This window comes from Cupressus sempervirens, chromosome 11 (genome assembly GCF_028749045.1).
Source record: "Cupressus sempervirens isolate cs-2001-9-10 chromosome 11, ASM2874904v1, whole genome shotgun sequence".
Lineage (NCBI taxonomy): Eukaryota > Viridiplantae > Streptophyta > Pinopsida > Cupressales > Cupressaceae > Cupressus > Cupressus sempervirens.
In genome coordinates this window covers 545,062,035-545,084,026 of record NC_143128.1, presented here as the reverse complement: position 1 = coordinate 545,084,026, position 21,992 = coordinate 545,062,035, and the positions used below count along the sequence as shown (strand labels likewise).

At 35.7% G+C, this 21,992-nt stretch overlaps 1 protein-coding gene across 1 annotated transcript in view; it reads left to right on the top strand.

The window, feature by feature from the left end:
- The first annotated feature begins 8,496 nt into the window (after positions 1-8,496).
- LOC149530785 (phosphatidylinositol-3-phosphatase myotubularin-1-like) overlaps positions 8,497-21,992 on the top strand; it is a 268,097-nt gene continuing 254,601 nt past the window's right edge. Inside the window, exons 1-2 of the mRNA XM_089811165.1 lie at positions 8,497-8,667; positions 8,789-8,857. Coding sequence (XP_089667291.1) covers positions 8,614-8,667; positions 8,789-8,857 — 123 coding nt within the window. The 5' untranslated portion in view covers positions 8,497-8,613. The remainder of the gene's footprint in view (positions 8,668-8,788; positions 8,858-21,992) is intronic.

The following is a 21,992-nucleotide window of genomic DNA, read 5'->3' as shown; positions in this document are numbered from 1 at the left end:
AGATTTAGGAAAATTTGGAGAGCTTGTAGAGCTTCTAGTTCAGCAAGGTTGTTAGTGGTTGATCCTATGGATTTAGCCCTTTTGGCGATCCACTTGCCATAATCATGATTAATTATACATCCTATTCTAGTAGTACCAGGATTCCCTCTTGAGGCTCCATCAAAATTTAATTTGGTCCATCCAATCGGTGGTGGGATCCATCTACATTTGTCCCTCGCCTCTTTATTCTTCTTTTTATAAATAAGTGGAGGATTAATTAGGTTTTTCCAATTCTTTTTCATTAATCCATCCCATAATGAAAATGATCCTTCCTCTTTCTGGGTTTTCCTCAATTGAGCGTTTAAAGTGTCAATTATACATGCCTCAATTTTTTTATTAATCTCATCTTCCATCATTTTCTTGTCACAAAATACTCTTTTGTTCCTTTCTTTCCATACTTCCCACATAAGGATAGATGGACATAAATTCCATAGTTTTTTGTATATACATTTACTATTATCCGTTGGCCATCCCTTAATAAAATAATCTAGGGATCCTGGCATAGGGGCGATCCAACCCAACATCTGTCTGAGCCAATCCAAATAGTATTGAGTATATGGACATCTATATAAGATATGATCAGTATTTTCAGTATCATGCTTACATAGCACACATATTGATGGTCCCTCGATACTCATCTTACTGAGTATATCAATAGTTAGGATCCTATTCTGAGATGCCATCCACAAAAAAAATCCTACCTTTGGCAAACAAGATGAATCCCAACATAGTTTAAGTGGGATGTTCACTTCTTCCCATCTTTGGAAATGCATGATAACTCTATATCTATTTTTAACACTATACCTACCATGTTTTGATGTTGCTCAAATGAGTTTGTCATTTCTCTATAACTACTTTATTTTCCTTTTATGAATGATTTTTTTGTATGCCTTTTTTACTGTTAGTTCCATGTCTATATTCTGCACAAATTTCCAATTCCATCTTATAATTCTATTAATAACTTTTTTAGTTTTATAATTGCTGATCTTACTTCCCCAGAGTTTAACTAATTTTTCTTTGATGCTAGTTGGGATTCCCATACTATCTATTGAGGGGTAATCGTCCCATGAATCCTCCTAGAAGAGAGCTTCATCACCATTCCCAACATCCCATGTAAGATGTTTACTAATAAGGGCTCTACTTTTTGCTATAAAATTCCAAATTTTGGATCCTTTAGGGAGGGTCCTCATTCTAAACACAAAATAGGGATCATCTGCATTAAGGTATTTGTTATAGATAGATTTTAGCCCATTTATGACCCCTTTCTACAAAGAGACACCATGTAAGTTTAGTCCCTAATGCTTCATTTTGCTAGCTTAAGTTTTTGATACCTAAGCCTCCTATTTCCTTTGGCTTACATAAATTTTCCCATTTAATAAGCGGCCATTTTTATGTTCATCAATGTCATTCTAGAGAAAACTTCTGAGTTTTGCCTAAAGCTTCTTATTGGTATTTTTTGATAATGGTAAGCAAGAAAGGGGATATTTTGGGAGCGCAAATAAAACTGCTTTGATCTTAGTAACTTTACTCGCTTTAGCGAGCCATTTATCTTTCCTCCCTCCTATCCTTTTCTCCATTCTATCAAGAATATTATGCCATCCTTTGTTAGTTTTACTACCTTTTTCTATCTCTATTCCTAAGTATTTACATGGGAATGTTCCTCTTTTACACCTCATAATGTTACAAATATGTTTTTCCATTTTAGTTTTGGTGTTAACGAAGAATATTTCTTATTTTTCAGCATTCACTTTTTGACCTGAAGCTTCCATATATTGTTGAATAATCATCTTAATGTTTAAGGCCTCATTTATTGTGCTTTCTCCTAGTAAAATGGTATCATCTGCATATTGTTGATGGGTTATATTAGCAACATTCTCAGTAATAGTAATTCCCCTGATTTTTCCACCGTAGTATACTTTTGTAATAGCTTTACCCAAAGCTTCTACCATGATAATGTATAGGAAAGGGGATAGTGGATTTCCTTGTCTTAAACCTCTCGATGTGTCAAAAAAGCCTTTGGGGTCCCATTAATGAGAATTAATGTTTTAGATGTATATATGCATTGATAGATAAGATTTATCCATTCGTGAGAGAATTCGAAAGCTTCTAAGGTTTTACATAAAAACCTCTAGTCAACCATATCATATGCTTTATGAATATCCAGTTTCATGAACATGCTTGTCTTTTTATTTTTATTGGTGGAGTGTAGTGTTTCCTGAATAATGAGTATCCCATCTAGTATTGATCTTCCTGGTACAAAATTCATTTGTTCTTTTGATATAAGCTTAGGAAGGAATGCTTTCATTTGATTAGCTAAAATTTTGGATAGGATTTTATAGATGGTGTTGCAAAGAGCTATAGGTCTAAAATCCTTTGGATTTTTGGGATCAATTTTTTTGGGTATCAATGTAAGAAAGGTATAATTAATTTCTAATAATGATGATCCACCATTTCTTGAAGCCTCAATGGCTTTCCAAAGATCAGTTTTGATAATATCCCAACACTTTTGATAGAAGAAGGCCTGGAAACCGTCTGGTCCTAGAGAGCTATCTAGATTCATGTTGAATAACACTGATTTGACCTCTTCCAAAGATATGGGTGTGTTTAATGCTTTATTATCTTCTAAGGAGATCACTTTTGGTATAGTTTCCAACATTTTTGTTTGAGCTATCATGTTCAAACTCGTGAAATTATTTAATAAATTCTTAAAATGATATAAAGAAATCTTTGATACACTATCAAGATTCTCAGTGATAGCACCTGAAGCCTTTTCAATTTTACTAATTTTGCTTTTAACTTTGTTGATTAGCGTGCTATTATGAATTTTTGTGTGTTACAATTTCCCTCTTCTAGCCATTTCTCTCTTAATTTTTGCCTCCAAAAGACTTCTTCCTTTGCTAGAATGTTTTCTAGTTTAGCAAGGAGTTCTTTTTCTAGAAATAAGTTTTCATTGTTCATACCTTCTTTAATTACTTTTGTGTTTAATTTCTTTAAGCTTTCTTCTATGTCTAGTTTTTCTTTAAATATATTGTTGAAATGTTCTTTGTTCCACTTTAGTATATTTTCTTTAAGCATTTTCATCTTAGATACAAATATATACATTTTGGAACCTTTAAAATTGCCTTGATTCCACTATTCTCTGATGAGATCAGTAAATTTTTTGTCTAGAAACCACTTTTTTTTCACATTTAAAAGGGTTTTTGGTAGGTTTATGGGGTTCAGTAAATTCAATCTTGACTGGATAGTGATTCGATCCTGATATGGGTAGGATGGAGGCTTGAATATCAAAATCTATTCCTCTTAATTCTCCTTTGAGGAAGAACCTGTCTAATTTTTCAGCAATATATGAGAAGTTTTTCCTTCTATTATTCTAAGTATACTTACCATTATTAATAGGGATATCAACTAGGTTATTAAGGTCTATCCATTTTATAAATTCCAAAGATGCTTGGGGAATTTGCTGGATACCTCCAAAATTTTCATCCATATTCATGATAGTATTGAAATCTCCACCTATAAGAATAAGTTCATTTTTGTGTTTTTTTATAAATAGACTTATTTCTTCCCATAACAATTTTTTATCTCTGTTATGGATTGGTCCATAGATGTTTATTAGAATTAATTGTAAGTTAGTCTTTATGCTTTTAATTTTGCTGCTCATCCATGAATTGTTTGAATTTATAATATTTATATTTACTTTCCTAAGGTTCCAAATCATTCCTAATCCTCCTGATGCTCCTCTAGATTCATGCAATTAGATGTTCCAGCTAGCTAATTTCTTTCCTAGCTTAATTCCTTCTTCCTTATTCAGTTTTGTTTCTTGTAACATTACAATTTCATAATCAAATTGTTTTAAATTATGTTTTACTAAACGTTTCTTGCCAGGAGCATTTAAGCCCCTAGCATTCTAGGTCATGATCTTCATGCTGCCATGGGAAGGTTTTACCCCTTTCCAGGTTTAAGTAACTAACTTGTCTTTTGCTGTTCTTTTGCCTACCCATCTACTTCTCTTAGTTCTTTCAGAGAATTCCTTCCTTTCTTAGCTTTCTGAATGCCATATTTAGGGGTGCTTATCCCTTCTTGATTCATCAAAATACCTAAATGTTCTATGTTCTCCTGTGCATTTACTATACTTTATGATTGCTTACCTTCTTTCATATCTATCTCTTCGTTTTCTAATTCTATCATTATTTGATCAACAAGATTTATCTGATCATTTGTACTCATATTAATTGCTAAATCTGGTGTATTCCCTTTTCTGCCCACATCCGTAACATCTCCTTGTCCTGAGCATATTCTATCTTCGATTGACTATTCTGCTTTACTATTCTTATCTTCATCATCAATGATTAAAAAATCTTTTCTTAAACCTTCAAAAGTGTATTTATCTTCTCCTAGTGTCAAAACTCACTGAATTAGTTCCTCTTTTTGTACATCATTTCTTTTATCAATATTATCATGATTAAAAACTTGTATCAATTCATTTGTTAATCGTTCCAAGTTTTCTTTTTGAGCTTCATCTGACATTGACATTTTCAAATTATCATTCTTTGACAACTCATTATTCAAGAAGTCATGAAAATCTTGTATTGTTATAATACCAAGTTTCTGGATTAGATTGTGTAAAGATTTTTTTTTCATCAATGTTTCGAATCACACTATGTGATCCATCATCAAGATGAGAGAGCAAGAGGTGTAAAACAATGTGTGATTCAAAACGTTGATGAATTTAAAAAAAAAAAAATCTTTACACAATCTAATCTAGAAACTTAGTATTATAACTTTTATGGATTGTGGAAATCTGATTGCATTAATCTTGTATTGGTATTCCTTTTATCTTACTTTGATCATTCTTTCTTACAATGTGCCCACTAAGATTATTATTTGGAGATTCTTGTATTGTATTTGGTGTCTACCAAAATTTGGTACACTTCTTGACTACCTCTTTGTTGGCTTCTATGGTTTTCTTTATAGACTATACTTTTTGTAGCAATGGGGCCTCTAATATTTATTTTGTGTGTTTATCCTTGCTACTCTTAGGTGATGTAACAGAGAAGATACCTTCATTTTCAATTTCTTCAAGAGTGATGGTAAAGTTATCCGAAATATTTTTTTCCTAGGACCTGGTTTCTTTCTCTAATGCTTTTTCTTTCCAACCAATTTCTTTTGTCACCTTCACTATCTAAGCTTTTTTTTGTTTCTTGTTATTTCTTCTATATCTATTTGCTAGCTTTTGCATCCTAATATAAGCTGTCTTAAGTTCTATTTTTACTCCATCTCTTTTGTTGATACCTTTATTACTTGATCTTCATAAGTTGGTTCATTTCCCCTCTGCGGATTAGTGCCTTTATTTTGTTTTATATGAGACAAAACAATCATTTCTTTACTATTATCTAATATTGAAGACCCTTGTCTTTATTTTGCGCTTCATTTTCTTCCATTTCTTGTAGATTTTCTTTGCTTTCTTTCTGATCTTTATCTATGATATTTGTGATTTTAGTTATGACTGTTGTTTTTCCTTTACTTGTTTTACCAACTTCTAACTCTGCAACTATTTTCCTTGCTGTAGAATGACTGCAGTTCCCTTGAAATTCTTTTCTATTCCTTATACACATCATAGGGAAGATGTCTTTAAGCTCAAAGGTTGGTTGCATAGTTTTAAAAATGATCTTCTTTTATTATTTAATCTGATTATTTTAGAGATTTTTGCCTTCAAATCTATGAGGATTTAAGTTATAGGTAGATTTGTTGGTTATTACCTTAATAGGTTAGAATTTAGGAGTATTAATCTCGCAGTTAATAAAAAATTTAATGTTATTACAATATTTGTATGAAGTGTATATTCCTATCAGGTTCCCCATTGATGAACCTATATTCCTGAGAATCTCTATATGCAAAAGTTTCGGTGGGAGCTAATGAATTGAAACACAAGTTAGAATGGAAAAGTTTAACAATTCTTCCTTAAAATCTGGTACCCATTCCAAAAATTTAACAACATAACCATTAAAATAGAAAATAGAGGTAAAGAGAAAATCTTTTTTGACATTTTCATCCCTGCACTGAATGAACATAACTCTTTCAGAATGGTGAGATATGCTTACTTGGTTTTGACAAAAATCCTGGAGCTAATTAATTAGATTGATCATATCTTGTTTTGGCCTGATCCATAGTGCAAAAATATCGAGATTCTTTCATTCATGCCACCGCTCTTCATTGTTTGGATTGCTGATGATCCACATCTGCTCTTTAGCTTTAATATTGGATCGAGCAATCTTTTGAAGTTGACCGGGGTATTGAGAGGGAGAATTGAGCAAAATATTTTTGCGATGAGGGGGAATATATGTTTTTGGAAGGTTATGCGAGGGTTTGAGCTTTGAGGATTTAGGCTTATAAAAATGTGCTTCAAGGGTTTTGGGGGAATTCACATAAGGCTTACCAAGGAGACTTGTCTACTGGGAATACAGATGCAATCTCTTGCGGGAAGCATATTTTGTTTGATTAAAAAATTGAAATTGATTGTCAAGGCTATTGACAGAAAAAATAATATTAGATCGATAGCTTTCCTATGCCAAATAATTGTCGACTTTATGAAGATCATTACTATTATATGTTTGTTGATTAACCATAATCTTACTTGCCTTATTCACAATTAAGGCATTTTAGTTAGAAAATCTCTGAACCATACTAATATACCCATTTGGTTTTATCATTGACCAAACCCCTATCTTCTCTATGTATTTCTCTGGACAATTTTGATTAGTAGCACCCGATGTATTATTAATGATCTTGTGATTGAGATTCTTGTCCTGTACATTCTCATGGTCCAAATCATTTGGCTTGGCTAGGGCCAAAAATGCATTATTTGTCATTACTGCATATCTCAAATTTGCAGACGATGAGCGGATGTAGGGGCTATTTCTGTTGTATCGTCTCCCATTCTTATTTATTGGGTGCTTTGGTGTAGAGAAGGATGTATTAGTTGTTTTCTGATGCAAATACGCTATAGGGTTTTAAACATTCCTCCAATATCTTGGATTAGATTGCCTGCCTTCGAAACTATGTTTGTTATTAAGAGCATAATTCATATTATTAAACCCTACTTTGCTTGCCATATTCGTTGATCCAAAATAAGTCAACTTTGACTTTTTCAAAATATATAAATATTTTTGCTTTTGAAATTATTCGTCTTTTATTTCAAACAGAGAGTTGACTGAGGTGGGGGTGCAAATATTTCAGTGCTTGTTGCAGTTCAGATATTTCATAGTTTTTATTCCTAATAAATCATCTGTACCTTCAACTTTTTTCACTGTTCAAATGAATTAATGCAATTGATTTGTAACTGGTTTTACCTGTATTACTAAAATGGCAATTGACGCTTCTTCTACACTTGATTATGAAAATGTGAAGAAATTTAGTTCGAAAGGGAGAGAGAGAAGCGAAGATTTTAATCTCGATCTCTGGGGACAATTCATTTTGTTATATTTTACTGTGCGATTGGATGTGTCTGTGTGATGGAACACTAAACAAATTTTCTCAAACTATGTTTTTTGGATGGAGAAAAGGAAAATTTGTGTTCGAAGAAAATTTATTGATTGCAGACTAACTTTAGGGCACTGAAAAGTAACACAAATTTCACAACTAGGTTACAAATCGAAGCTATTTATTCTTAAAAAGGGATTCTAGAAACACACTTTTTTTTTGGCTATGTTCACTGGATTTAGCTTATTCAATTAGGTCAATTCCTCGGCTAGCGAGGGTATTGGTGAATCCTTGATTTGCACAAAATTTCTATTGCTATCATAATAGATTGCATAAAGAGGATATTGGTGATTTTGAAATATCAGTATATATTGGTCTTTTTTGGCTAGCTTTCTTTAGGACAAAAACAGGGCTCTATGCCTTACTTTTGGTAAATTCGCAGTGCGACTCTTCATTTAAGATGAATATTGTTCACTCTGTTCCCCTATTAAATCGGCTACTACTACCTTTCAACCCGTTTGGTGAGAATTAGGGCAAATGATGCTGCAGAGAACAAGGTGTGATGGTCTCTGAAAGTTGTGCCACATGAAATTGACAAAAATAAAATCCTTTCCAATTTTTTTTTGCATGTGCTCTATTTTGAATACATACATTTTATACTAGGCCATAGGATTTTTTATTTTATTTTTCCCCTTTTATGAAAAAACTTAATTTTTTTTACAACTAACTGCTCTTTTAAAATAAAAAAATGAATTTTTTTAAAGTAAATATATTTTAAATTTTTGCATAAGAAGAGAAGGTTAGAGACGGCTTTCAGTTTTCAGTTATAAAACGTGGAATAAACCATCTCCGCGGAAGTATATTCCATAGAAAACGAGAATGAAGGGCACGTGACATAAAAAAACATTGGGTGAGAGAGCACTGCTTGAAATTATTGAACAAGGTATAAATACAGACTACAGACTTGGAAGGACAATTATTGTTTGAGACAATGGTTAGTTGGAAAAGGTAGAACACCGCCCCAATTCTTCGAATTTTTGCCGATGCGATGGGGTGTTGAACACTAGCAATCATTTTGCAAGGCCTTCTGTGAATATGGAAATGGAGACTGTAGGCAGCTGGGATGCCCTAGGGTGGACAAAAATCGAGGTTTGAAACCCCTTCCTTTAAACATTTATTTGTTCGATTTGGTGCGGGCTTCAATTTTGTTTTGCTACGTAATGGATGCTTCAGTTTAACCTAATTTGTATGAAATGGCGAAAACTTATAGGCATTTACGCGGTCCGTGGCTCATGGCATGGATGAATTTCTTCTACGGAAAGAGGATGTTATTGCAGAGGTATTATTTTCCTGGATAACTTTGGTTTCAGGGATTCCTTTCTTGACATTTGTATTTTATCTAATACTATCAGCAATGTGAAAACTCGACCTCCGTGGAATTGAATTGCATTCGAGAACGGATACCAATGGGACGTAGGAGTTTATTAGGTTTTAGTAGGGAAAAAAATACATCTTTCGCAGCATTATGCTGGTTTATATCGTATGTACTCCCGACTCAAGCGGGTGGAGAAAATACGCAGTTTCAAGCTTCGGACGCGTACTAGCTTATAGCCACACGTTAGGGGGTTTATACTTTGGCAGTTTCTTCGTGCCATGCTCAAATTGGGTTGAGTTCGGGCTGTTTTCATGAGAAATTTCAATCCGTTTTGGTTTGGCCCGTGGTTCGCTGGAATTCAAGGCATTTGCAGTCTGAAGGATCCTTGTTTCAGTGTTGCTTTTATTAATTTGAACACTTCTGGTATAAATCCAATTCTCATTCTGACATTTGTCTTCTCTTAAAACTGTACTGTGGCCCATGAGACTTCAAGGAATGTGTAATGAAGCCAGCGTTTCTCATCGTGTCCCTTGTATAAATGCAGCTGCCAGAATGTATGTAGTGTTCTCGATGTTATACCTGAAACAACTTTAGCGAAGGCAGTATGCTTTTCTTTTAGAATACGAAGTATGCTCGACATCATCCATGAGAATTCACAGAGGTGAAATTTGACAGCGGCAGTGATCAGAATTTATCCCCGCTTTACCATGATGGAAGAAGACTTCCCTAATTCGTCAGAAGATGCACGACAAAGTAGAACACGATATAGTATGAGACTAATAAATACTTCTCAAATAAACAAATAGCGATTTCTTTTTTGGGATTTGTGATTTAATCTGGATGCATTCTTTGCGGCTAAATGCCCCTTCTTTACCATGAAGGGGAATGCTTCGCCAACACTTAATAAGATGCCTAAGGTATCGTTAATAATTAATGAAGACTTTCCCCACATAGAAAATTGAGGTTGTTTTTCCTGTGTTTTATTTGAATGTATCCGTGGATTTCAAACTGAAACCAACTGAGAGAAACTAAAGGAAACAACTGTACTGTATGATAAAAGATTCACAACAGAGCATTTACCAATAACATTGCTGAAAATTTAACTAATTCTACAACATGATATTATTAGATAAGTTGGCAAAAAGATGGCACAATTTTAAGTTAAAAAATAAAAATATACACCTACCTTCTGTTTAACCAATTCTTAGTCTATCACATTACCAAAAATAAAAATTTAAAATCTTATACCTATCATTCACATGGAAAAATACCCTTTAAATTAACTTCCATAAAGTCATTCAGCATTTCAAATGGCTATATAATTAATTAGATAATTCTAAGTTGCTGATGCTGATGCGGATGCAGATGTGAAAATCGGATGCGTGGATGCGTGATTTTAATTTTAATTTTGGATGCATATATCTATATATATAGTCTCACACACACACACACACACTATAATTTATATATGCAAAGAAATGCAACACACACACACACGCACACTATAATTTATGTATGCAAAGAAATGCAAGCAATATATAAAAATAAACCATTTCATAGCATGATACTTCACCATTGATAGTTCAACTTCAAACTTTACAGACACAAAGTGACAAATATACAGATTGAAATAACTAATTACTCAAGTTCAAGATTCCAATGCAATTTGAATTACAAAGTAAAAGCTTGGTTTATGATTTGATGTTGATCAATCAAAAGTCAAGAGTCAAGATTCAAGATTCACTAATCAAATTCAGTCATTCAAAATTATAAAGATTCTCGAAAAAATCCACATTATCATCATCTCCAATTGTTGCAAGACTGGTAAGTTCAAAATCATTTGAACAAAACATGGTTTCACTTGTGCCAGATGCACGTGCCATGATGCTATTAATATCATCGTCTATGGCTGTATTAAGAACTTGAAATGTTGCATCTAAGTTTGCACATTAAGGGGCTACATCCCAAAGCTTGGTTGACCCTTAACTTGTTTTCATCTTTCTTACTTGACAAAAGATGCAAGTTGGTATGTATATAAACCAAGTCCTCAACTTTCTTTGAGCCCAATGAGTTGCGCTTCACCAAATGGATATAGGAGTGTCCACTCCAATTGCATTCTGCAGCATAAGAACTTGCAACGTAGATAGTGTTCATAAAATTAAAGATATAACTGAAAATCAAACTAAAGAATGTTAAACACTAAATTATAGAATTCAATTGGTAAACAAAAAACAAAAAAAACCTTACTTGTGAAAGGATCTTGATTGCAAGAGGTTGTAGATGCTTGAATGGTTGACCATACATGTACCACCATGTGATAGCTCCCATGTCAATTTGGTTCTTTTATGCACATGGAGTAAGTTTTGACCCCAAAGCAAATAAGCCAAATTCTAGCCTCACCATTTTGTGCATTCCATCATCTGGGAAGAGTCTTGGCATTATATCACCCATTAGCAACTTCTTTATCCGCATATGGTGCAAATCTATTCGGCATAGCAATGAGGTGCAATGGGGTTGTCATCTTCTCCCAACGATGATGAATGATTGCTTCCACATTATTGCATAAGGCTTCACATTTTTTGGGTTCATTCTCTTGTGTTTGTATGGAAAGCTTTACCTTTTCTACCGTGGTGTCCATGCCATCCTACACATCCCTAAGCAAGGTGAATCTGTATTCACAAAGTGGAGCATGTTATGATAGGCTTGATGAAATCTAATTCAAATTGCATATGGACCCACCAACTGTCATCCAAGACCAAAGCCTTGACCTTTTGGCTAGAAATAACCATTTGGCTCAATGCCCCTTGCACCTTGAAGAGTCGTCTCATAACAATAGTATGAGATGCAAATCGAGTCTTGACAACCTAAGCAAGTTAACAATATGTCAATCAATATTAAGCAAAGCTATATACAATTTGATAATTGAATATGGACATAAAACTTATTCAAATTAAACAAATAAATGAAATTAACTAATCAGAACTTTAAATTTACCTTCAACAACTCCAACTTGGAGAATGCTCAGAATGTGGATTGTGACTTGTGGTGGTTTGTCACAAACATTTGTGTCTCCTCTTGGTATATTTGCTTCACCCTATCTATTTGGGTGCCAATTTGTTGCATGACCAAGTTAAGAGAGTATACGATACATGGTGTCCAAAGAATATGGTTGTATTGACTCTCAACCAAAGCACCTACACCCCTACAATTTTTGGCATTATCTGTGACCACCTGGACCACATTCTCATAACCCGCCATCTCTACGGTCTCAACGAGAACTCTAGAAATGAATTGTGAATCCTTAACTTCTTCTTCACAATCAACCGCCCTCAAAAACATTGCCCCTTTGGGTGACATTGCAATCACATCAATCAATGACCGGTTTCTTATATCTTTCCATCCATCAAACACAATAGTTTCATGAAGTTTTGCAAGAAGTTTTAATTTGTTGAAGAGCTTTCTCATAGAAGTCTTTTCTTTTTGCAAAAGAGTAGTCCCACCTTTTTTTATACCCAGGGCCAGTGTAATCAGCCGGTGATTTATTAATGGTTGCAACCGCTTCTTTTCAATATGTTGGTCTTACCAAGTTGAAAGGAAGACCGTTGACACAAAGGCAATGTGCAATTGCTTGATTAGGAAGCTCTTTTGCCTCCATTTTGAATGCGGAATCCAATGGACCTCTTTTGCGAGCAATAGCTTCTACTTCTTTCTCTTCCTCTCACGGTACAGGTGCTTGCCAGAAAGGATGTTTGGAGGATACAACATAATCATTGGGCAATTCTATTTTGCTCTTTCCAGATGAAGGTTGGTAAAAAATTGTTTTTGATTTGTTAGTTAAATGATCAGCAACTTCTTGTTCCTTTATAAATCCTGCTAGTTGTGCATCGGTTATTCCTTTTTTTCTTCCTTTCCACAATCCTATTCCTTTACCAGGAGGGCTCATAAAATGAGCTTTGACCCGAGAATATGAGCTAGTGAATGCTTTTCTATGACATATATTACATTTCTAGATGTATGACCCGCCTCTTGAAACCTGTGATAATCTTGTGGTATGTCTCCATAATGAAGATGCTACGTCAATTTTGAAGTTATACTTTGACTACTGGTAGTGGCCATCTTGCACAATACAATCTATGAATCTTATAAGAAAATAAAAAATTAAATAATAAATAAACTATGAACATCAAGGATACAAGTGCAAAAATATTAAAATAGCTAGCTAAATTTGTTTCTTCATTTTTTTTTGGAAAAAAATTCCTTAAGTACTTCAAAACTTGGAAAATTCATCATTATCTCAAAAAAAAACCACTAAAATAATTCGAGAATGGGATCAAATGCTTACCTTGGATGCTCAAAAGTCAATTGTAGAAGCTATGTGATACCCTACGAATGATCCTCTTAAAAAATAATGACTTTGCTTTCAAAATGCCAAAATGGAGACCAAATGAGAAGAGAGCCCAGCTGCAAACAAAATGAGAAGAATGAATAATGAATGACCTCTTTTTGGGCCATTTTAGGGTTTAGGAGCAAAAAGGAGCAAAAAAAGAATAAAAACAACAACAATAAAGCACATCCTATAATATAACTTTAAGTGATTTGGGCGTTGGAATTGCATCTTGGCTGTGGATACTTCCTGGATGCACCCAGGAAGCTCATTTCGGGCTTGTGAATGTTTGTGGAGGTGCTTGCAGTGCCTCCACAAGCATCCACAGGCTTGGAATGAGCTTCTTGGGCGCATCCAGGCAGAACCCATATTAGAATATTTCTATTAATGCTCTATCTATAGTATATAGATAGTTTCTATTTTCTATTTGTTTCTTTTTTTCTGTATATACGTTTTGTATATATGAGCTTGTAAGCTCATTGTATTTTCATCGATTATTCAATACAAAATAATCTTTCGATTGTTTTATGGTATCAGAGCTGGTTTAATTTTTTTTCAAAATTTTGTCAGTTAATTTCTCTAAAACATGCCTAGGGTTTTCTGTCTAGAGAAATTCGGTCAAGTTTTTTTTGAATCATAACTATGCTTGTGCAATCGCCGATGCATGGTTAGTATCTGCAAATTGCGATTTTTTTCCTGGGCCGAACTTCTCTGCAAATCGTGTCTTGAAGGAACTTGCAGACATTTCTTGGTCTTGCGTTCCGGAAATCATGACTGACTAGTTTTATTTGAAGTGCCAAATCGCTGATTTCCTCTGGTAATGGTTTGTATCTGCCATTTTTATTCATCACAAATCGGCGTTTTTCAAAAAGGTCGCTATGTTTTTTTTTGGTATAGTAACCCAACTTTGTGCATAGAAAACGACATATTTCAAGCCGCCTCAGATCAACACTTCTCTCTGCTAAGGAAAACATCTAGTTTTTTCCTCCAAAACTCCATTATTCTGAAAATCCAAGCTTTCATTGCTGCCGACTGTATTTTTGCTTGAAACCCTAATTTTTGGGTTCGAAAAAATATTTTGATTTCAGATTCTTAGTGGGTTTTTCGAGGGCTCAACTGGGTTGTCGTCCAATTTTCTAGGTACCTCGTTTTTCGTGCCTCGATTTTCAAGCCAGCGGATCTAGAAAACAACAACAGATTCCTTTTGGGTTTTCTACTCTTTTGGGTACTTGTCATTTTTTCTGGGTCAGCCTCAACATTGCCTCAAACTTCATGCAAATGGCATCCTTGACCAACTTGATGTTGGAAAACAGTCAACTGTTTAATGGCAGCAATTACAACCACTAGAAGCAACGCATGTTAACCATCTTCAGTATCATCGTTTGGATGCACTTGTTCTAGGCACAGAGAATCGTCTTGCCTCCACTAGCACGCCTGGTGGGACCTTCGTTACCACAGATCAGGATAAGTTTGATGATCGGAATTGCAAATCTGTTATGCTTCTCAAGCTCTCTGTTACAGATGATCAGCTACCTCAGATTCACTCTGGCAAGTTGGCTGTAGACATCTGGAAATATTTAAAGGAGCTGCATGAAACATTCAATAAGAGTCGAGCATTCTTTCTGAAGAGCCAGTTGTTTTCCATTATGATGGATGAATGTATGTCCTTACAAGAACATCTCATGAAGATCAAGGACATTCATGATCAGCTTGAAGCCATTGGTCAGACAATGGAGGAAGAAGATACGGTAGTTATTACCCTGAAAAGCTTGCCAACATCTTATGAGCATTTCATAGAGACTCTCGACATTACCTCAACTAATGTTGATATGAAATTTCCAAAGTTGTGCACCAAACTCCCCTAGCTAGATTGTTGGAAGCAACAGTTTGGCAACCGTGCTTCCTTACCCTCGTCAAAACAAGCCTTTGCAGCTAAGTTTCGGCCAACTTAGTCATCTCCACAGGGTAGCTCCCATCAATCCTTTGGCATTTTTCAACAAAAGAGTGTTTAGTGTCATTATTGCTGTAAGTACGGCCACATGAAAGATTGTCGTCAGCGATTTGCGTCTGAACAGAAGAAGCTGGGAGGGTCTAATTAGCAGGCCAATGTTGCTGAACATTCTGAGACAAAGGAGTCTGTGTTCTATGCTTTTATGGCTAAAAGCCCTTCCGATTCAACTTGATCCTTTGCTTGGTATATTGACTCTGGTGCTTCACGTCATTTCTCTCATCGGCATGACTAGTTTACCGATTTCCATCCATACAACAATTCAGTTGTGTTTGGTAGAGGAAATGTTCAAATATAGTGTGGAGGGTGTCAACTCATATTTCTCAATGTCTGCTACGTTCTTGGTATGACACTCAATCTTCTCTCTCTGAGTCAGATCATGAGAAATTCTCCTCAGTTGGATGTGGTGTTCAGTGTTCACAAATGCTCCGTTATTGATCGAGAGACTCGTCTTACTGTTGCTATTGGTCTAGAGGATCATGGTCTATATCAGCTTACTGACACTGGTGATTCTCCTGAAATAGCTATGGCAGCTCGTGATTTATCTCTCAGAACTTTGTGGCATTAGAGATATGGACATCTCAACATCCAGTATCTCTCTCAGCTATCTCAGGAGGAACTTGTTTCTGGACTCTTCCGATTCAGCCGCAACATCTTGGAGTATGTGACGCCTGTCAAGCTGGCAAACAACATCGGACTCCCTTCAAAGATGGAGATTCTTGGTGTGCCTCTCAGGTACTTCAATTACTTCATGCTGATATTTGGGGTCACATCTTCAGTTACTGGTTGCAAATATTTTTTGCTTATTGTTGATGATTTCAGTAGAAAAATGTGGGTGTACTTTCTTAAACAAAAATCAAATGCACTTAGTACATTTCAGAATTTTAAGTTGTTGGTTGAAAATGAGGCTAGCTGCAGTATCGTTTCACTTGGAACAGAGAATGGGGGGGAATTTTGTTCTCATGCATTCACCGGTTTTTGTGCTGAACATGGCATCAAGCACCAATTCACCACACCTTACACTCCTTAGCAAAGCAGTGTTGTTGAGCGTCGCAATCGTACAATTGTTGAGATGGCTCGTTCTATGTTACAACACAGGAGTGTTCCTAATAAGTATTGGGTAGAAGCAGTGTTTACTGCTGTCTACCTTTTGAATCGTTCCCCTACTCAGGCTGTCAAGAACAAAACTCCTAAAGAATTGTGGTCTGGTCATAAGCCCAAGATTAGCCACCTCAAGATTTTTGGCTCTCTTGCTTGTGTTTGGATTCTTGATGCTAAATGTTCCAAATTAGATTCCAAGACTCAGAGACTCATGATGACAGGGTATAGTGACAACCATAAGGCCTACAGATTGATAGATATCAACACTGATCATCTTATCTTTAGTTGGGATGTTGTTTTTGATGAAACTCGAGGACCGTTTCCGTCCTCTTTTGAGCAATGTTTTGAGGAACAGTCTCACAGTGTTCCCCTTCCTTTAGCACCATTTGATGGGTAGAATGATATAGATAATGCCTGCCCTAGGACACCTGATGTTGATCCTGTTGAGACTCCTGAGAATGATCCTCCTTCTGTTGTTGCTTCTGAACCTCTTCTAGCTCCTCCAGAAGTCAGCTCTTCTACTTTCCGACCCAAATGGTGGGTTAAAACTATTAGTGATCTAAGGGATAATGGGCTCATCGAAGGTAGAGTTTCTCGAAATAACCGCAAACAAACAGTTAACTTTGCTCTTATGGCTAACATTCATAGTGTTTATGAGCCCTAGACTTATTCCGAGGCTAAAGGTATTCCTGAATGGGAACAAGCTATGGAAGCTGAACTTTAGAGCATTCAGAAAAATCAAACTTGGGTTCTTTCTGATCTTCCTACAGGGAAGAAGCTCGTTAGCTGCAAATGGATATACAAGGTCAAATATAAAGCTAATGGCACCTTAGACAAGTATAAGGCTTGTCTTGTTGCTCGAGGGTTCTCACAAAGGGAAGGTATTGACTATGAGGAGACTTTTGCTCCTATAGCTAAAATGAGTACCATACGGCTTGTTCTTGCTCTAGCAGCTTAGTTCGGCTGGAAAGTTCATCAGATGGATGTCAAGAATGCTTTTTTGAATGTTGACTTATAGGAAGAGGTCGACATGACGTAACCTTCTGGATTTAAGGTTGCTGGTCAGGAACACAAAGTCTGTAAACTTGTCAAAGCTCTCTATGGTCTGGAACAAGCTCCTCGGGCTTGGTACATGGAAATTACCATGGTCTTCAGGGGAGTCCATCGGATTCAAACCTATATATCAAACATGTATGTGATGATGTCTTGTTTACCGTTGTTTATGTTGATGATTTGATCATCACTGGAAATTTAGCACATTTGATCGTGGAAATCAAACAGGATTTGTGCAACACTTTTGATATGACTGATTTGGGACTCTTGCACTATTGTCTCGGAATTGAGGTTTGGCAGACTGAACACAGTATCTTTCTTTCTCAGTCTAAGTATGCTAGAAGTCTTCTGGACAGGTTCAGAATGTAGGATTGCAAACCTGCTCTCACTCCTATGGAACCCGGGCTCAAATTATCCGCTCAGTTTGATTCACTTGTTGTAGATGAATCCTTGTTTAGACAACTAGTGGGTAGTCTCATTTTTCTTACTGCTACTAGACTTGACATTAGTTTTGCTTTAAGCTATGTCTCCCGCTTTATGACAACACCCAAGACTGATCATTGTACAGCTGCAAAGCGTGTCTTGCGCTATGTGAGTGGTACTCTTGATTATGGTCTTCTATACACTCAAAAGTCTGATTCTACACTATGTTTCTACACAGATTCAGATTGGGCCGGCTCTGTTGATGATCGTAAGTCTACCACCAGATATGTGTTTAATTTAGGATTTGCTGCTGTGACATGGACTAGTAAGAAGCAACAGGCGGTGGCCTTGTCTTTGACTGAAGTAGAGTATTGGGGAGCAGTTAAGGCAGCTTGTGAGGTAGTTTGGATTCTGCGGATGTTTGCAGATATGCATGTTCCTCAAGTAGGACCGACTCCTATATTCTATGATAATCAGGGATTACTCAAATTGGCAAAGAATCCGGTCTTCCATGAACGAACCAAGCATGTCGAAACACATTGTCATTACATTCGTCAGCTGGTTGAAGACAAATCTATTCAGTTGCTGTATGTTCCCACCGTAGAGCAGTCTGCTGATATCTTCACCAAGTTTCTCGGTTCTTATAAATTTGTAAAATTCAGGGAGGCAATTGGTGTTATTGATAGATTAAGCATTATGGGAGGGTATTATAATATTTCTAATAATGCTCTATCTATCGTATATAGATTGTTTCTATTTTCTGTTTGTTTATTTTTTTTTGTATATATGTTTTGTATATATGAGCTTGTAAGCTCATATTTTCATCAATTATTCAATACAAAATAATCTTTCGATTGTTTTAACCCAAAAGCATCCATGCATCTGCTTCAGCATCCAGTTGCTGGAACAGAGAATTGGTATCTAAGAGAAAATTATATAACTAACTAGCCAGGGACAACTGTCTATACCATGGCTTAGATCTCACGTACCCCATTATGCCATTATTGTCATACATCTCTTGGCATCCATGAGGGACATACACTAATGCATCTTGATAGTAGCGTCCTGAATTATGGCTGGGTCAACCATTATGTCTCTGTGTTGCACCTCATCCAAGCATTTGAAAGAATTGAGGATGTAAAGCAAATTTTTAAGATCGCAAGTTGGGTCAGAATTGCATAGTAAACTATTACCTTTTGAATCATGTTAAGATTAATTTTTTCCGTAGAGAAATTCAACATCATATAGCTCATCCTTTTATTCAGATCGTCTATGATTACCTTAGTGTCATTGGCATTTATTTTCATAATTATCGATATAAGGCATAGGAAGATCAGCCACATATGCTACAAAATTCTTTATCTCTTCATGTTCTTTGATTATGTCATGGGAAATATTGTGTATTCTCTAATCCTGGTCGCGTGGTCTGAAGGGTGAACGTCCTTCTTTCCTATTCATTGTTCCCTTCATGCCTGTCCTTAGGGGCGATTGTATCGTTGTATGATTGCTGCTACAACTTTCAATGGTGTGCAACTCTGTCCATGATTCATTAAGAAGCATTTGCAATTGCTTGTAAAATCTTCCAAGGTTTTTAATAACTAGTTTCTTTTTAAAGAGTTCTATATAATTTTCTTGATCTTATTGGTGTATTGATTCAAACTCTTTTCAAAGGTTGCATATTTCTTACTTTGATTATTGACAACAGTATCCTTTAGGCAGATGCTTCTCCAGTTTTAGTTGCCAGTTTTGATATTACAAAGGGAGAGAGGAAAATCTCTTCTCGAATCACATTCCTAACTAAACTTTTTAGGAACTTAGTGTGTCTATAATAAAAATAATCTTGTCATATGACTATTTTGCTCATGTTATGGATAATCTTGCAGTAGCATCTATGAGAGAGTTCACTCCATCTCTCCTTAGCTGTTTGTGGTGTTATTTATAAGAATCCTGTGATTCTAACTCTGAAAATTTAATTTTGACCTTTTGACATTTTGTCAAATGGTTGGCATGCAATCCCTAAGTTCCGATTTGTGAATGTTTGTCTTTGTTTTGTTTGTATTGAATGGTTTTGGAATTTCTTAACATATAACAATGGTTGAAATTAACTATTTGCTCTCCAAATCACTTTATTCAATAAGAAATCTGATTTCATACAATGGCAGTTATTGGAATTATAGAAATAAGATTTATCAACAATTATGAAAACCTGGAATGATCGCTGATCATATTAACACCACCAATGAAATGTGGCTGCTCTAGGAAGTGACTTTTATGCTAGAAAATGTGTATGAGAAGCACACAGTAAAATAAAAAGCAAGCCACCCAGACCCCAAATGTTGTCCTTTAACAATATGCTGCTGCTCTATATGACCTGCGGACAGAAATAACTCAAAAAGCTGAGCCACATATAGGCTGCCATATTCATAAAGTGGAACCTTCTGCCCTTGCTAGCAATTTTGCAATGAAATGGACTTCTAGTCACCAATTTCTGTTAACAGTTGAATGAGTCGTGGCCACTGTATGAAGCCAAAGCAGTTGCGCAATTCACTGGTGTAGTTTCAACCAATTCATAGTGCTGAAGCTTGTGTAGAATTCACAATTCTACCACGCTGAAATTCTTCAAACCCTTGCTTCTTCTCTTCACCCAAATCAACAAAAGCAAATGCACTGTAGAATGTTTATTTCCTTGCATTAAAAGCATGTATAATTCTCAAATGCAAATCTGTTGGAAGCTTCGAGCTTAGGTGCTATAATACACTTTATTAAATAAACATTTAATGAACTTTTAGCACTTAATAATAAGCTCACTTAATTAATTAATATTAAGCATGACTTGATTAATAATCATTAATAAAATCAAAAGCTTATTAACTCCACTGGATGAACAACCCATAATGTAGATACTTACTACCCGTGTTTGACGCCTAAGTGCCTTGCCGAAAATAGCAACTGAATAAAATTGACTTACTATAATTTGTAAGTCCCTCAAACCGAGCCAATTGACGAGTGAATCAATTGAACAAGTAGCTTCATGCATCTCTTGCTCTCTAGCATCTTGATGATGGATCTTAGAGTGTGATTGGAAAGGTTGATGTTAAAAAACTCATACACAATCTAAACCAGAAGCTACTTGTTCAATTCTAATGGATTGTGGAAAATTGATATCACTGAGTGAATCAATTACTGCACATGCTATGAGTTTGGGTGCCCCAGCTAGATTTAGCAACTCCACAATAATGACTTTCTGTAAATAGTTAGTCTCTGAATAACTGCTCCAATCAATGATACTAAATCTCAACATTGCTATCAAGTTGTTCAGGAATCCTGCTAAAGATAAAAACCCCAAACTTTATTGAATAGAGACTTAATATAAATAGTAAGTGTGTCGATCTGATTCAAATGAAGAGCGATTCTGAACATCCCTAATCACAAGAGTGGGAATCACTCTCTGGTTCTGCTAATTGGGCCCTCTAGACAACTCCATTAGCCTATGAGGGTCAGGAAATAGGTTAATCCTCTGAAAGTTGACACTCACCAAAATGGGACATTACAATCTGCCCTTAATTGCTTGTTGTCAAGCAATCTTAGAAATAGAAAACACATTAGTCTATCTGGATCCCAAAGGTAGAATCGTATAATGAACCTATGATCACCAATAGTTCCTATAACACCAATGTCAGAATAATTAAAGTCACATCCATCCATACTATGGAGATAATCACATCCTAAGGTACCACTATCTCCATTTTCTGCTAGGCTCTACTGGATGTGCTGACTCTGCAAGCAATCCAACTTGCAGCCATTGATACCATCTGCTACAGATGGCATATACCTATCTCACAAAGGATGGAACAACCTTAGAACCAATCCACGCTGATGCATCATCAAATCCTGTGTGTGTGGATTAAAAAAGTTGTGATGAGCTCTCCTCTCTATGCAGTCCCAATAAAAAGTTTCCATCTCGGTCAAGTGTTGATTGTCATAGTCTAGAATAAAAGCTATCCTCTAACTCATTACCAACCACTCCTGGAGTGGATGTAACCACAGGAGAACCAAATGCAACATGTGGTTCTTTGCCACTCTGAACAAATTCACTCATCCCAACTATATCAACTGCACCTGTAACTGTG